The 13,319-nt window shown below is 50.1% G+C and overlaps 1 protein-coding gene across 5 annotated transcripts in view; it reads left to right on the top strand.

Annotated features, from left to right (window-relative positions):
* The window catches only part of ABCC1 (ATP binding cassette subfamily C member 1 (ABCC1 blood group)), a 133,443-nt gene that overhangs the window by 83,876 nt on the left and 36,248 nt on the right, over window positions 1-13,319 (top strand). For all 5 annotated transcript variants that reach the window (XR_010836499.1, XM_067012930.1, XM_059038298.2 and 2 more), the window contains exons 13-17: window positions 1,546-1,692; window positions 3,709-3,796; window positions 6,499-6,574; window positions 8,809-8,935; window positions 12,244-12,420. Coding sequence is in view for 4 of the 5 variants with exons in the window: in XM_067012930.1 (XP_066869031.1) it covers window positions 1,546-1,692; window positions 3,709-3,796; window positions 6,499-6,574; window positions 8,809-8,935; window positions 12,244-12,420 (615 nt within the window). In the remaining variant the exon portion in view is untranslated. The remainder of the gene's footprint in view (window positions 1-1,545; window positions 1,693-3,708; window positions 3,797-6,498; window positions 6,575-8,808; window positions 8,936-12,243; window positions 12,421-13,319) is intronic.

Below are 13,319 nucleotides of genomic sequence, written 5' to 3' on the forward strand. Positions count from 1 at the left end.
CACTCTGCACAAGTGCCTGATTCCTTGCTGCCAAAAGCCCTGCGAATACGTATCATGATCCCCATTTTATAGATGGAAAAACAGAGGCTCCTTTGGAGAGCTGAGGTGACATCACAGCTCAGGGTCACACAGCTGATAAACAGGCAGAGCTTATGGATTTAATTTTTAAGATGTAGGACCTTTTAATAGGTAGCAAAGAAATGAGGCCGCTGAGAGCCTGAAAATACCCCGGACCGCATCCACACCAGAATCGTGGCCACTCCGCAGTCTCCTGATTGCCGGACATCTGCCCTGAGCTCAAGAATGAGGTCCCGGGCAATTTGTTTCCCCTAGGGAAAGCCTCTAATGGCTCTTGGCACCTGGGACTAGCATGGGGTAGAGACTTTGGCCCATCTGCCAGGGTGCACGGTTTTCCAGATTGCTTTGGTGGTGTATACCAGGTGATCTCAGGGGGGATGTTATTAGCCTCCTCTGGCAGCACCTGGCACTGCTTGGGGGCCAGCAGGTGGGCGGGGCATGGAGATCCACCTGCTGATCTTTTCCCTCCTAAGCCACGCAGCCCAGCCTTGGATTATTCAGGGGTCCTTCCTTTTTCCTGGTGAGGGAGGTGAGGTGCTGCTGTCTCAAACAACCGAACCCAAATTCCGATTGCCTGGGAATTGAAATCCCAGGCCCCACTGCAAGGCTTAAGGCAGGTCTGACTTTGTGGGGAAGGGAGTAGCCTTTGGGGGACCCTTGGCTGTTTGTTTTCCTTTTTTTCCCCTTTTTCTTTGTTTCTTTTTCTTTGTTTCTTTTTTTTTTTTGAAAACCTATGTTCCTTTCCTGGGGGTATAAAACCCTATACTCTGAGCTGGAAGGAGCTTTCAACAGTATAACGAATCCCCCACATCCATTTCACCGATGAGATGTCAGAGGCACGGGGAGAGGAGGTGACTTAACGTGAGGTCTCGGTGCTCCTATGTGCCTGGGGTCATTCTAGGCCCTTGAGGATACAGCTGTGAACAAAAGTCCTTGCCTTTGTGGAGTTTGCATTTCACACTGCAGGAGACAGACAATAAATACCTATAATCTTACAATGTAAGGTACTGATAGGTGTCATGAAGAAAAATAAACCAGGATAAAAGGATGGAGGGAAGTAGCAGGGCTGTTTTGGGTAGGGCAGCCTCTTGGAATGGGAGAGGGAGTAACCAGGCCACCATCTGGATAGGAAGGTCGTTTCGGGCAGGGGGAACTGCAAGAACAGAGACCCGGAGGTGGGGTCATGCTTGGTGATGCTGAGGGACCCTGAGAATGCCATCCGGTGTCCCACGGAGAATGGCGGTGGGAATGGCCCGGACTTTTGGCTTCTGGTCATTGGTTTATCCAGTTCGTTCTCTGGGTGTTTAGTGAGTGCCTGCTCTGTGCTAGACACTGTTCGAGCATTTCTTCTGCCTCCAGAGGCCAGTTGTCAGCCCCTGCGGCTCACACCAGGAGGCTGGAGCAAGTTCCCTGGGCGCGTGTCACCGCTTCTGTGACTGGGACTCTGACTTGGCCTTCTGCTTGTAGGTGGCCTTGTGTACGTTTGCCGTCTACGTGACCATCGACAAGAACAACATCCTGGATGCCCAGAAGGCCTTCGTGTCCTTGGCCTTGTTCAACATCCTTCGCTTCCCCCTCAATATTCTCCCCATGGTCATCAGCAGCATCGTGCAGGTACAGGCGAGGCTGGGGAACTTCAGAGAGGGGGTTTCTGGGGGAAACAAAGCAAAAGGGCCTGAAAATCCCCCTGGATGCAGCTCCCTCTGGGCAACCTGTCCCACTGTGGCCGGGGGGCTCATCAAGGCCCAGACTAGTGGCCTTCGTGCTTTTTTGGTCCTGCCCCAAAGAGAGAATACGTTTTACTTCTCGACACACACTCGAGTATATGAAACAAGTTATTGCAGCTAGGCTGTCCTAAGCTCTGCAAGAGTCTTTCTGAAACATTTGATCCTCTTCTATTCTGATCGAGTCTGTTCCACCCTGCCCTACCATATCCTGTTCTTTTTCTTCAAAAATGCAGCTTTTGGGCTTCCCTGGTGGCGCAGTGGTTGAGAATCCGCCTGCCGATGCAGGGGACACGGGTTCGTGCCCCGGTCCGGGAAGATCCCACATGCCGCGGAGCGGCTGGGCCCGTGAGCCATGGCCGCTGAGCCTGCGCGTCCGGAGCCTGTGCTCCGCAACTGGAGAGGCCACAACAGTGAGAGGCCCGCGTGCCGCAAAAAAAAAAAAAAAAAAATTCAGCTTTTGACCCACTAAATTGGTTTTGCAACCCATTCACAGGCCTTGCCTCACCATTTGAAAAAACCCAGCTGGATCCCCTAGAACCCCCCAGTCCCTGTGGTGGTTCTGTAACGAGAGGGAACCGCTCAGTCACACTTGTGCCATCTGAAGCTCCTGCATTTTGCTGCCGACAGCGTTTGTCATACTCTTCTCCCTAGCCTTGCGCATTTTCCCGTGAAAACCCTTTTCTCAGCCACATAGACAAATTAAGATTAAGATTTGGTTGTACAAGCCCTGGTCAAGGTTTTTTTAAAAAAAATAATCAAGTAAAACTCCTTCTTATTACGAACAATTCCAAATATACACAGAAGTGGAGCAAATGGCATGAGAATGCTATGTGCCTGTCACCCAGATTCAGCATTTTGCCCCAGTTACTTTGTCTAATCGTTTCTCTGTCTTCCTCCTTCCCTTCATTCCTTTCTCTCTTTGCCGAAGAATTTTAAAGCAAATCACAGACCTCCTGGCATTTCACCCATGAATACTTCAGCACGAATTTCTTCTTACATAAGTATAACACCATTATCATACCTAAAAAATTAACAGTAATCTCTTAATACCCAGTTCATATTAAAATTTTTTGGTTTATCTCAGAAATGTCCTTACCATTGGGCTGGAATCAGGACCTTTGCTTTTTTTTCCCCCCAGTAAGCGGGCTTGTCACCGCTGTGGCCTCTCCCGTTGCGGAGCACAGGCTCCGGACGCGCAGGCTCAGCGGCCACGGCTCACGGGCCCAGCCGCTCCGCGGCATGTGGGATCTTCCCGGACCGGGGCACGAACCCGCGTCCCCTGCATCCGCAGGCGGACTCTCAACCACTGCGCCACCAGGGAAGCCCAGGACCTTTGCTTTTTTTTAAAACTTATTTTTGTTGAACCATAATTCACATTGTGTTCAACGTGTACAACGTGGTGATTGGATCCGTGGATATGTTGCTATAACGTTATCACCATAGCATCAGCTACACTCCTGTCACGTGCCACAATTATCATTTCTTTTTTTGTTGTGGGGAGCCATTAAGTTCTAGTCTCTTAGCAGCTTTGAAGTTTATTATACAGTATTGTTGGCCGTAACCACCGTGCCATGCATTCAATCTCCAGGACACGTTTATCTCCTAGTCGGAAGTTTGTCTTAAATGGGGCCATTGCCTTCGGTTGTTTCTTAGGTCCCTTGTCAGCTACGATAGTCCCCCGCTGTCTTTTTTAATACCGGTTGTGGGCTTTTAAAGGAAAGCAAACAAGAACCAAAAAGCTTTTTGTTTTTTTATTCTAAGGTGTAGGCACTGCAGAACCTTCAGAAAAAAGGGAGGATGTGGGCCCCACCGCACCCAGGGGAAACCACTGTAAGTTAGCCTCGGTCTGTTTTGCAGAGACGTTTTTCAAAATAACTACACCTTGTCGTTGCTTTCTGTGTAGGCGAGTGTCTCCCTCAAGCGCCTCAGGATCTTCCTCTCCCACGAGGAGCTGGAGCCCGACAGCATCCAGCGATGGCCCATCAAAGACGGTGTGTCCTAGGAGAGTGGGCGGACGTGGGGTCTTACCTAGTCTTCCCAGGAGGGTGAACTTGCACTTCTGTTATCTTGCTTTCTTGCTGAGAGGCAGCCTCCCTGGGCGAGGTCCACCCCTGAGGGCTGGGTTCCAGGGCCCGGGCTTTGATTCCATACTGGGCAGATGGACAGGCAAATCAAGGCTGTTGGAGATTGACCAACCCCCTACCACCACTAGCTATGCAGCCTTGGGCAGGTCACTTCAGTGCTCTGAGCCTCACTTTCCCCATCTGGGCAATGGAAATGAAGGTACCTTTCTTTGGCTGGCTGTTACATGGATTTTTATTGGTAGGTTTGTTTATTTTGTAGCTTATTAATTTATCCTTTCCCAGTCAACCCTCCTGAGCAGGGATTTCCAGGCACTTAATAATAAATATTAATAGCACTAATGGTAGTGACCACTTTTGCTGAAATGACAGTCCGGCCACCCACGTCCCATCCTGAGGACGTCACCGTACTCACCTGTCCATTGCTCACTGCAGCTCAAGGAGAGGGGCCCTCACCTATAGATGAGGAGACTCACCTGGGTAACTCGCATGGCCAATAAGAAGTAGAGTCAGGATTCACACCTGCAGCCCGCCAGCAGAATCTGTGCTCTCACCTGCTGTAGAGCATCTCTGCACTGAGATTGATTGAGCACCTACTATGTATCAGTCATTGTTCTAAGGACTCTCTGTTTTGCATAATGTTCTCCTCACCACAGCTCTGTGAGGTTGATCCCATTATCAATCCCATTTTACAGACGAGGAAAGTGAGGCACAGAGAAGTTAAGTAACTTGCCTGTGGTTCTCCAGCTAGGAAGTGGCAGCACGGGGATTTGAACCCACACAGTCTGGCTCCCGAGCCCAATAGGTATAGGCAGAAGAATGAATGTGTGTATATATTTGGTAATAATGTGTGAGCGGTGCCTGGCACCTAGCAGGCATTCAGATGTCCTCAGGGACGTGAAAACACCCAGCACAGTGCCCGCCAAACGAAGACCATGGTTGTCGTTCCTTCACCAGTATGTGTGAGGGGCGATCGGCCTGGGGGCCGGGTTCCTCAGCCTCAGTGCCACCGACATTTGGGGCAAGATCACTTTGCCGCGGGGGCGTCCTGTGCATTATAGGATGTTGAGCAGCACCCCTGGCCTCTACCCACTAGACGCCAGTAGCACCCACCCCAGTTTTGGCAACTAAAAATGTCCCCAGACATCATATCCCTCGGGGATCAAAGTCACTCCGAGTTGAGAACCACTGTTCGCTGGAATCTCCCTCCTGATGTCCCTGGCCCGTGGCATCCAGTTTCTGCTGTGTGAGGACCGAGTCACTCCCCGCTTCTCACACACACACACACACACACACAGATGTGAATACACGCACGCACGCACGCACGCACCATGCACGCACCATCTACCAGGGTCAAATTTCCCTGCATAACACAGGGCTGAAATTTGGAGCAGCCGAGGAGGTTTCGAGCTCTTGAAGTTGTTCACAGCTCACTACAGGAGTCACATTGGAAAACCCCTGGGCCTCCGCCCAGGCCTCAGCCCCACTTCCTGCCCTGATGGCAGTCTCCCGGGCGGTTAGACTTTATGTTTACCCACATTCTCTGGGTGCCAGGTGGGGCCCCCTTGGCAGCTCCAGGCCACATCTTGCAGCCTCTTGCTTGACCGACTCAAGTGGCTTTTCTAAAATTCCTTTAATAGCACCTTCCAGCTTCCTCCTTGTTCTCTGTTTCAGGGGGTTGATGGGGGAGGGGGAGGTTAAGTTAGGTTAACCAGTAACTTCCTCTCTCCACAGTTTTTGTTTCTTTGATGGGTGGGGGAATTAATTTCTTCATTTGACAGCTTGAAAACACCCCCATGTTCTCTCTAGATGGTTTTAAGTTGGCTCGTAATTGAGTCAAAAGTTGTTTTTGTCAGTGAGGGGCATGGAGTAAAAAGAAAATAAGGGGAGCGAAAGTAGATGAAGGCAGAGGTGCTAGAATCACAGAGGGTCCACATAACGCAGGCTTCGTCTTAAGCACCCTCCCCCTCCTCTGCCACGATTCCCGACTTCCTGTTCCATCCCTGAGTTTGCACAGTTTACAGTGATCTGTGTTTTAGGAAGACTGGCTTGCTGTGATGTGAGCAGGGTGTCTGGAGGGAGCGGGGGAGAGGGGGGGATGCAGGGAGGTGAGTTAGGAGGCTGCCCTGGAATCCAGGAGTTTCAGGGCAAAGGACCCCGCTTTGGACATAAAGGAGGGGCCCCAGAGGTGTAGTGAGGGCCCTGGACCAGCCCAAACTGATGGACAGGCCTCTGCATGAGGGCCCTGCCTGCGCCCTGTGACCTTGGCTTCTTTTCCACCCACCCAGCCAGAGCTGCTGGAACCTCCCAAGACTGAGTGAGGGAGGCCCCCAGGGGTCCCCCGACCTTTCCAGATGGTGCAGCCTCCTATCTCTCAAAGGCAGAGCCCTCTCGTGGTTTCCTGCTGCTCTCTGGTTCTGAGGCCGCCTCCAGAGCTGCTGGTTGAAGTTCTTTAGAACCGGCGACTGATGTAACCAGATAATGCCTAGCGTGAGTGGCTAGCAGCTGGAGTTGAACCACTTGATTAGGAAAAACAAAAAGTAAGAGCGTGCTGCTCACGCCGAGGCCAGGGCTTCATCTACGCCTGACATATTGTCTCTGGTGCTTTCCAGCTGGGGCCACAAATAGCATCACCGTGAAGAATGCCACGTTCACGTGGGCCAGGAGCGACCCTCCCACGCTGCATGGGTAAGTGGGACGTGGAGAAAGCCACGGGGCTCTGGGCAAACACAAGTTTGAATTCCAGCTACGCTTCAGCTCTGTTACCGTGAATAGGTCACTGCCTTTCTGAGCCTCAGTTTGGCTCGTCTGTCAGATGGATCCAGTCACACACCTGCTTGGGCTTCAGGGAGAAGCAGCTGAGAGTGTGCCTGGCTCAGAGAGTTCCCTCAGACTGTATGTGACAGAAACCTTGTACAGATAGCGGATAGGTTTAGGCAACAAAGGGAAATTTCTGGTTCACATAACTGGGAAGGTTCCCTTTCAGGGACACTGATCCAGGGGCTCAGACAGTGCCCTCGGGACTCTCTCCATCTTGTCTTTGTTCCTCTTCCATCTGTGCTGCTTCCTTTTCAGACGTCCTCTCCCCTCATGATCCAGACGGCCCCCCGTTGACTCTAAGTATCCCTCCCTCCTCATCAGGAGACCCGCTTGCCTCTTATTGGCCCAAGTTGGGTTATGTGCCCCTCCCTGAGCCAGTCACTGTGCCAGAAGAGACTGAGTGCCCTGATTGGCCAGGCTGTGTCTGAGGTTGTGATGCTGCCACCGGTGGCGGGAGGGCTTGGGTCAGCTGAAAAGAATTCTTGTCCACTGACGTTTGCTATCAGGATGGATTGTTCTCCATCCTCTGCAAGGTCCCCCAGCTGCCTGGCTTACCCTTTCTCACACCATTTCCACATCTGGGACCCTGCCCACCCCAGTCCTTATTTTTCCAAATCACAGGATCCAGGGAGTTGACCTGATTCCCTGGATAACTTGTCAATTGCCTCTGATTTCTTTCTGACTGGAGGCCTTGCCCAGGGGCTCTTTTAAGCCTCCTTAAGGAGTCCCCCAAACACAGGGCCACATGGGACATTTTTAGGGGCCAGGTTTATCCTCCATGCCCCTAAATAACTGCTCCCTTAACTGGGTAGCCAAATTACTGCTGTATTTTATCTGGGGACATGGGGAGGGGCAAGGGTCAAATTCTCCAGAGAAGAGAATCTGTGTTGACACCTCCCTTGATGGGACTGCTTGTTTAAGGAAGTTCTTTCTTGTGTCTAACTTAACTTCTGCCTGCTTCGATTTTAGCTTTGCTCTCTAGTCCTGCTTCACAACTAAATAGTCTGTACCTGTGCCCCCATCCCTGCCTCCTTCCAGCCTCAAAGACCTTACCTTCTTGTTCCAGTCACCCTTCCTCACCCCTTGAATCCCACGCAAATTTCTCCATCCAAACCTTTTTTCTCCTCAGCCTATAAAATATTCCTGTCTCACCTGGATGATCACAGGAGCTGCCTCACTGGGCTTCCTGTTCTGTTCTGGCCCCTTAATCCATTCCCCTCCCGGCACAGAACAAAAGAACAATCAGTGTAACCACGCAACAGGTACACAAGAATTAAACAGTGGCAGCAAAATCCATCAGCCTTTCCACCAATATGTTGAAATCCTAATAGCAGTGGCTGGAAAGCAGCCGATGTAGGTGAACCCAAGGAGGCCCTGGACGTATCCGCTCTTCCCCGGGTGGGTGGAATCCCAGCTCCGACTTTGCTGTTTGCGTTGGAGGGGCCAGTCTTTCTGGCAGTGTTGAGCCTGTTTTATTGTACTTCGATTACTGTTATCTGCCATAGGGCAATTTCTGTAGAGACGTGTTTCTGAAACCCGGATTCACCCCTACATGGCTCCCAGCTGGGAAGCGTGTCCTTTGAGGCCCTTTTGGGTCTGGCTGCCACCCACCTACCTCTTCAGGACTGGCCTTACTTTTCCCTGCCTCATCTTGTGTCATCGACCTGTCCACCCCTGATCACACCTGTGATTTCACACCCGTGGGCCTTTCCTCAGGCTGTCCCCTGGGTCTGGGGCACGCTCACTCTTCCTCCAGAGTTGGTTTCGTGGTGTCCTCTCCCTTGGGCACCTGCATCATGCCCCCAGGCGAAGCTGATCCCCTCTGCTCGGCCCCCTTATTGTGGCTCAGCCCCTCAGGTCTGTCCCGCGGGATCTTTTCTAAGATGCAGGTGCATCCCTGCACATGTCATGGGCCTCAGGCGCAGAGGCCTCTGAGACAGTTCCCTGAGCTAAGCTCATGGTAGACGCGGCGGGAGGAGTTTCCAGACCTCAAAGGCTCGCGACAGCCCTGCCTTCTGTCTCTCTCTGCACTCGGGGGTCCATCCAGCTTGGGCGGGCCGCGCACCCCCAGCTGAGCCCCAGGGTGTGTCGTGTCGTTTCAGCATCACTTTCTCCATTCCGGAAGGTTCCCTGGTGGCCGTGGTGGGCCAGGTGGGCTGTGGGAAGTCGTCTCTGCTCTCAGCGCTCTTGGCTGAGATGGACAAGGTGGAGGGACACGTGGCTATCAAGGTAGGAGGCCTGGGTGGGGGTGGGGTAACTAATGGCCAAGGGGGAGGCCAAGGGCAACATTGTGTTCTCTTTTATGACAACCTTGTTAATCAAGTGGGAAGAGCTTCATTCTTTCTCCTCTATGCCATCCTAGGAGGCAAGATTGTGGTGTCATTTATTTCCTGCTGTGTCTCAGCACCTAGAATAGTGCCGGGCATGTAGTGGGCACTCGATAAGCATTTCCTGGAGCGTGGTCTGCAGCAAACTCAAGCTCATCTTGCAGGATATTTGGGGAATAAAGAGTCCTGGGCTCAAACAAGCGTGGGAAATACTGCATATTCTGATTCCCCGGGACGTATAAGAAACATTAATAAAGTAAAGGCTCTGAGAAGTCCTACAAGGAGAAAAAAACCTATTTAACTGGTTAATCCAGCGTGTCCCAGACACATTTGTCTGCATCTTTTTGTTGTCCGTGTAGCAACTCCTTAAATCCCTAAAATTACTGTCTCCTGGAATCTACTTTTGGGGATGCTGGTTTGTGCCATTGTTTTCATTTCAGAGCAAAATCCTTTGCTGATTATATAATGCCCTTGAGCCTAGTGTGCCTTAGAGATAGCTGCATATTACAATAGTTGGGTCCAGACTATTGACATTTAGTCATTGTTTTAAGAAATGACCTGTCATTACTTGCAAATATACATTATAAAGTAAGATTAGTGGGCAGCAATGTGAGCTAGGTTAATGGAAGAAAATTCCAAATCACGGTGGGATCCACATTGCGTTCTGTTTCACTAACCCCTGGTTTCCACAGCTGCAGCCCTGTTGATATGTCAGGCCAGGTAATCTCTGCTGTGGAGGCTGTCATGTGCATTGTAGGATGTTTAGCAGCATCCCTGACCTCTACCCACTAGATGCCAGTGGCAGCGCCAAGTTGTGACAGCCGAAAGTGTCTTTAGACACTGTCAGATGTCCCCTGGGGGGGCAAAATTGCCCCCAGGAGAGAACCACTGTTTTAAAGTAAAAACGCTTTAAATACAAAGATATGATGGATCTAAAAAGTGAGGGTGCTTGAGTATTTGGTTTGATAAGGTTATAGATTTATTTGTGATTGGTTATTTTGCCTTGTTAAGGGGAGTGTTGGGAATGTGTCTAAAACGGTTTTTTTTTTTCCTAAATATTTTAGTTGGTAGGGCTTGTGCACACTGTGTCTGAATTATCTGTGGGTTGTACAGTGAGGCTTTGTGACAGTTTGGCCCCTTTAAGTTAGGAGACTGGAGTCAGCAATTTGGTTATTTATCTGAGAATGAAGGAGAAGAGTTGGGTTACCTGGGTTCCATTCCCAACCTTGACCTCCTAGAATCCCTTTTTTTTTTTTTTTTTTTTTTTTTTGTGGTACGCGGGCCTCTCACTGTTGTGGCCTCTCCCGTTGCGGAGCACAGGCTCCCGACGCACGGGCTCAGAGGCCATGGCTCACGGGCCCAGCCGCTCTGTGGCATGTGGGATCTTCCCGGACCCGGGCACAAACCCGTGTCTCCTGCATCGGCAGGCAGATTCTCAACCACTGCGCCACCAGGGAAGCCCTAGAATCCCTTTTTGAAGAATCTTTGATGGCTCCCCTTTGCCTTTCCAGTGAAGCCCATACTCCTCACTAGGAGCACCAGCCCCCCTGCCTTCCCCTGCCTCCCAGCTCATTCCTGTCTGTCTTCCCCTCACAGCATGTTCCCGTCACACCAGGCTTCTTGTTCCTTGAACTTGCCGAGTTCCTCTCATCTCCAGGCCTTTGCACGTGCTGTTCCTCCGACTGAAATGCTCTTCCCTCTTCTCTTTATCAGACCAAATTATTTTCACCTGTCAGTGCTTGTTTAAAATTTTTTTTCAATTACTAAAACACGCGAAACAAGTGCCCTCCCCCAGCCTTTATTCTCATGCCACTCTTGACACCTTATATTATGTGGAAATAAAGACAACAGCTTTAGAAACGGACAACTTTTATACAGACATCCTTGGTTAAATTTCATCAAGGAAATTTCCTCAAGGACTCCTTCCCTGATGTCCCAAACTAAGTCTCCCTTTTTATTTTATTTTATTAAAACACTTTTTAAAATTTATTTTTGGCTGCACTGGGTCTTCTTTGCTTCGTGCAGGCTTTCTCTAGTTGCAGCAAGCGGGGGCTACTCTTCATTGCAGTGCATGGGCTTCGCATTGTAGTGGCTTCTCTTGTTGCAGAGCACGGGCCCTAGAGTGCGTGGGCTTCAGTAGTTGCAGTGCGTGGGCTCAGTAGTTGTGGCGCACGGGCTTAGTTGCTCTGCGGCATGTGGGATCTTCCCGGACTAGGGCTCGAACCTGTGTCCCCTGCATTGACAGGTGGATTCTTAACCACTGTGCCACCAGAGAAGTCCCTAAGTCTCCCTTTAAAAAAAATACTATTTTTTTATTGGTGTACAGTTGATTTACAATGTTGTGTTAGTTTCTGGTGTACAGCAAAGTGATTCAGCTGTATGTGTATATGTATACTCTTTTTCAGATTCTTTTCCATTATAGGTTAAGTCTCCCTTTTTAAAAGGACTTTTTAAAAGTCTCATTTTTCTCTCTTAGCATTTACCACAACAATAATCAAACCATTTTCTTTTATCATTCAGGTACTTCCCATTCTTGGGAGTTAGGAGGTTTTTGCTGTTGTTTATTTAAAAATTTATTTTATTTTATTTTTAATTTCTTTTTCAATTTTTTAAATTGAAGTATAGTTGATGTACAATATTTTATAAGTTACAGGTGTACAATATAGTGGAGCTAAGTGGTTTTTTGTTTTTTTTTGTTTTGTTTTGTTTTTTGTGGTACGCGGGCCTCTCACTGTTGTGGCCTCTCCCGTTGCGGAGCACAGGCTCCGGACACGCAGGCTCAGCGGCCATGGCTCACGGGCCCAGCCGCTCCGCGGCATGTGGGATCTTCCCGGACCGGGGCACGAACCCGTATCTCCTGCATCGGCAAGCGGACTCTCAACCACTGCGCCACCAGGGAAGCCCTAAGTGGTTTTTTTTTTTTGCTGCTGTAGGCATTCAGTGAATAGTTACTAAACATGTAAGTGTAATCTCATCAACGAGGATTTCAGCTCTCAAACTCCTAATGTTGGGGCTAGTGATTGACCTAGTATGGGCTCTGATCCCAGCCCTGGTGACTGTAGTCCTTTGGGACTCGGCTTCCCTCTTGTTAAAACCATAGATGTGATGAAAATGTCTTGTGAAGCGTGGCCCTCCTGGTGGGTGGTAGGCCAGCTGCTGTCTTGTTCACCAAATCTGTCTGTCTTGCTGCCTTCTCCGCTTTCCTCCTAGGGTTCAGTGGCCTACGTCCCCCAGCAGGCCTGGATTCAGAATGTTTCTCTCCGAGAAAACATCCTTTTTGGACGCCAGCTACAGGAACGGTACTATAAGGCTGTGATAGAAGCCTGTGCCCTCCTCCCAGACCTAGAAATCCTGCCCAGTGGGGACCGGACAGAGATTGGTGAGAAGGTCAGTAGGCTTCAGCATGGCCCCTGTATCAGTCAGCTATTGCTGTGTAACAAACAACTACAAAATCTGAATGGCTTATGATGTTAAACACTCTCCTACTTATGGGTGAGTCGACTGTGACTGGTGACCCAGGCTGGGCTCAGCTGGGTGGCTCTGCTCCATGTTGCCGGCCAGCTGATCCTGGCTCCAGGCTGTGGGTTGGCTCAGGTCTGCCCCATGTGGCTTCTTGCTAGGGCCTAGGTGAGGGGGCAGCAGCTCCACGGGGGGAAGCTCTTCTAATGGCAGCAGAAGCCCACGAGAACAACAAAAAAAATGTGATGTCCCTTAAAGCACACTGTCCTTTCTACCCACAAAGGAAATCACTTGGTTGAGCCCAAAGACAAGGGACCAGGAAGTGCACTCTACCTTTGCAGTCATGTGACTTTGTCACATGACCAAGGGCACTATACAGAGAAGAGGGGTGTCAATGATTGAAATGTACACAGTTCCTTTCAAAACTGTGATAGTGGTAAAAAATAATACAATATCTAACACTTACTGAGTAATTACTATGAGCCAGGCACTGTGCTAAACATTTTATACATATTTTGTCCTTACAGAAAGCCATGAGATGGGATTTACTGTTAACCCTATGTATTGGTTGAGGAAAAGGAGGCCAAAAGACTTGCCTGAGCCCCTTCCCACCTCAGGGCCTTTGCATGTGCTTTCCCCTCTGCCTGGCTGGCTTGCTCGGGTGCCCCCTAGTGGTTACGTGGTGTGCGCTCAGGGAGTGTGAATGTTCTACAGCTGCACTGAAGACCTTTCCCATCTTTGCTTTTAGTTACAAGCCAGTGGCTCCACCAGCTTTCCTAGTTGGTGAATGACTTCTTCTATTTGAGGGAAATCTGCAGCTCCTTGGA

The sequence above is a fragment of the Kogia breviceps genome, chromosome 14 (assembly GCF_026419965.1).
Source record: "Kogia breviceps isolate mKogBre1 chromosome 14, mKogBre1 haplotype 1, whole genome shotgun sequence".
Lineage (NCBI taxonomy): Eukaryota > Metazoa > Chordata > Mammalia > Artiodactyla > Physeteridae > Kogia > Kogia breviceps.